Below are 1716 nucleotides of genomic sequence, written 5' to 3' on the forward strand. Positions count from 1 at the left end.
GAGCAGGCCTCTCCGTGTCCACGATCCCAGGCTTTCCACTTGTGTATTCCAAGGCTGGCAAATCTTGGAGCCTCTGGGCTCTGACACTAGACAGTGATCATTAAAACCTGGCTTGAGTCTCTGTTCTGGCATTTAAAAAAAATTGTTCCTGACACCTAATAGACAATGTTTGCTGAATAATGTTAATAATACTGAAGGTCTGTGTTTTGTTCCTACAGGTTGATCTGAAAGACTACATGTTCAGTGGACTGAAGGATGTAACAGTAGGTCGCTTACCTGGGAAAGTGGCAGGACAACAATTTCTCATTCAAGACTGTGAGAACTGTAACATCTATATTTTTGATCATTCTGCTACCGTTACTATTGATGACTGTACTAATTGTGTCATTTTTCTGGGACCCGTGAAAGGCAGCGTGTTTTTCCGGAATTGCAGAGATTGTAAGTGCGCATTAGCCTGCCAACAGTTTCGTGTGCGGGACTGTAGAAAGCTGGAAGTCTTCTTGTGCTGCGCCACTCAGCCCATTATTGAGTCTTCCACGAATATCAAGTTTAGCTGTTTTCAATGGTATTACCCTGAATTAGCTTTCCAGTTCAAAGATGCTGGGCTCAGTATCTTCAATAATACCTGGAGTAGCATTCATGACTTTACACCTGTGTCAGGAGAACACAACTGGAGCCTTCTTCCAGAAGATGCTGTCGTTCAGGACCATGTTCCTCTACCTACTACCGAAGAGCTCAAAGCTGTCCGCGTTTCCACAGAAGCGAGTAGAAGTATCGTTCCAGTGTCCCGGGGTCAGAGACAGAAGAGCAGTGATGAGTCATGCTTAGTGGTATTATTTGCTGGTGATTATACTATAGCAAATGCCAGAAAACTAATTGATGAGGTAAGGAGAAGAGAGAGAACCAAAACAGACATACACCTATATAGGAACAAACCACTTCCTGGAGAACATCCATTCTTTTCAAATTGGCTATTAGAAATACAGGCAATCCTTAAATTATAGTCCTCTGCCCACTATGGATTTATCTGAAGTTAGGCCTCAAATACTTTCCCAAAGAAACTTTAAAAACATAATTCAATTCTGGAAGCATCCATTAAGCACTCATTATGTGGAAGTTACTGTTACCATATTTCATTGATTATAGGATATGCCTTTATTTTCCAGTTTTGCTTCTCAGAAATGCGTCTTACAATTGATGGAAGTTTAGAGCTGATGAAATGTAATATATGCTGTGAGGAGAGATACACAAACAAAATTATCTGCCCTCAAATAATTTCCATTCTTTATCACAGTAGTACTACAAAGTGAAGCATGACCTTTTATAATTACTTACTGGGGAAATTTATCTGGAGTTTTTAATTGTTTAGGGTGTGAGAAAGACATTTAGGAATTCAACTTTTGGAGCTTGTTTTGACTGTGAGAGCAACCTCCACATTACTTTCCTTACTTCCCTTTGCCCTATTGCCATGAAGAGGAAGTTAGTGTGATAGAATGAGGTGGCAACTGGGACGCCAGAGGTTGTAGGCTCATGATCAGGGGCTTTTAGTGCATTCAGGAATAGAGAAGGGATCTTTGGGTAGCAACTTTCACTTGAGAAATAAGTGGGGATCTGGAGGTTAGGGATTCCAGAAGTAGTAGTTCTTGGTTGGTGGATGCTCCAATGGGGAGGCAGCAATAGGAAGTATTGATTATCCATTAATCAAGCTTTCTTCAG

General features: G+C 41.0%; 2 protein-coding genes across 2 annotated transcripts in view; one reads left to right on the forward strand and one right to left on the reverse strand.

The window, feature by feature from the left end:
* Nucleotides 1–1716, reverse strand: part of CLCN5 (chloride channel, voltage-sensitive 5) — a 274777-nt gene that overhangs the window by 118609 nt on the left and 154452 nt on the right. The gene's annotated exons all lie outside the window — the stretch shown is intronic.
* RP2 (retinitis pigmentosa 2 (X-linked recessive)) overlaps nucleotides 48–1716 on the forward strand; it is a 38744-nt gene continuing 37075 nt past the window's right edge. The window contains exon 1 of the mRNA XM_010853709.1: nucleotides 48–884. Coding sequence (XP_010852011.1) covers nucleotides 180–884 — 705 coding nt within the window. The 5' untranslated portion in view covers nucleotides 48–179. The remainder of the gene's footprint in view (nucleotides 885–1716) is intronic.

The sequence above is a fragment of the Bison bison genome, unplaced genomic scaffold (genome assembly GCF_000754665.1).
Source record: "Bison bison bison isolate TAMUID 2011002044 unplaced genomic scaffold, Bison_UMD1.0 scf7180017864331, whole genome shotgun sequence".
Lineage (NCBI taxonomy): Eukaryota > Metazoa > Chordata > Mammalia > Artiodactyla > Bovidae > Bison > Bison bison.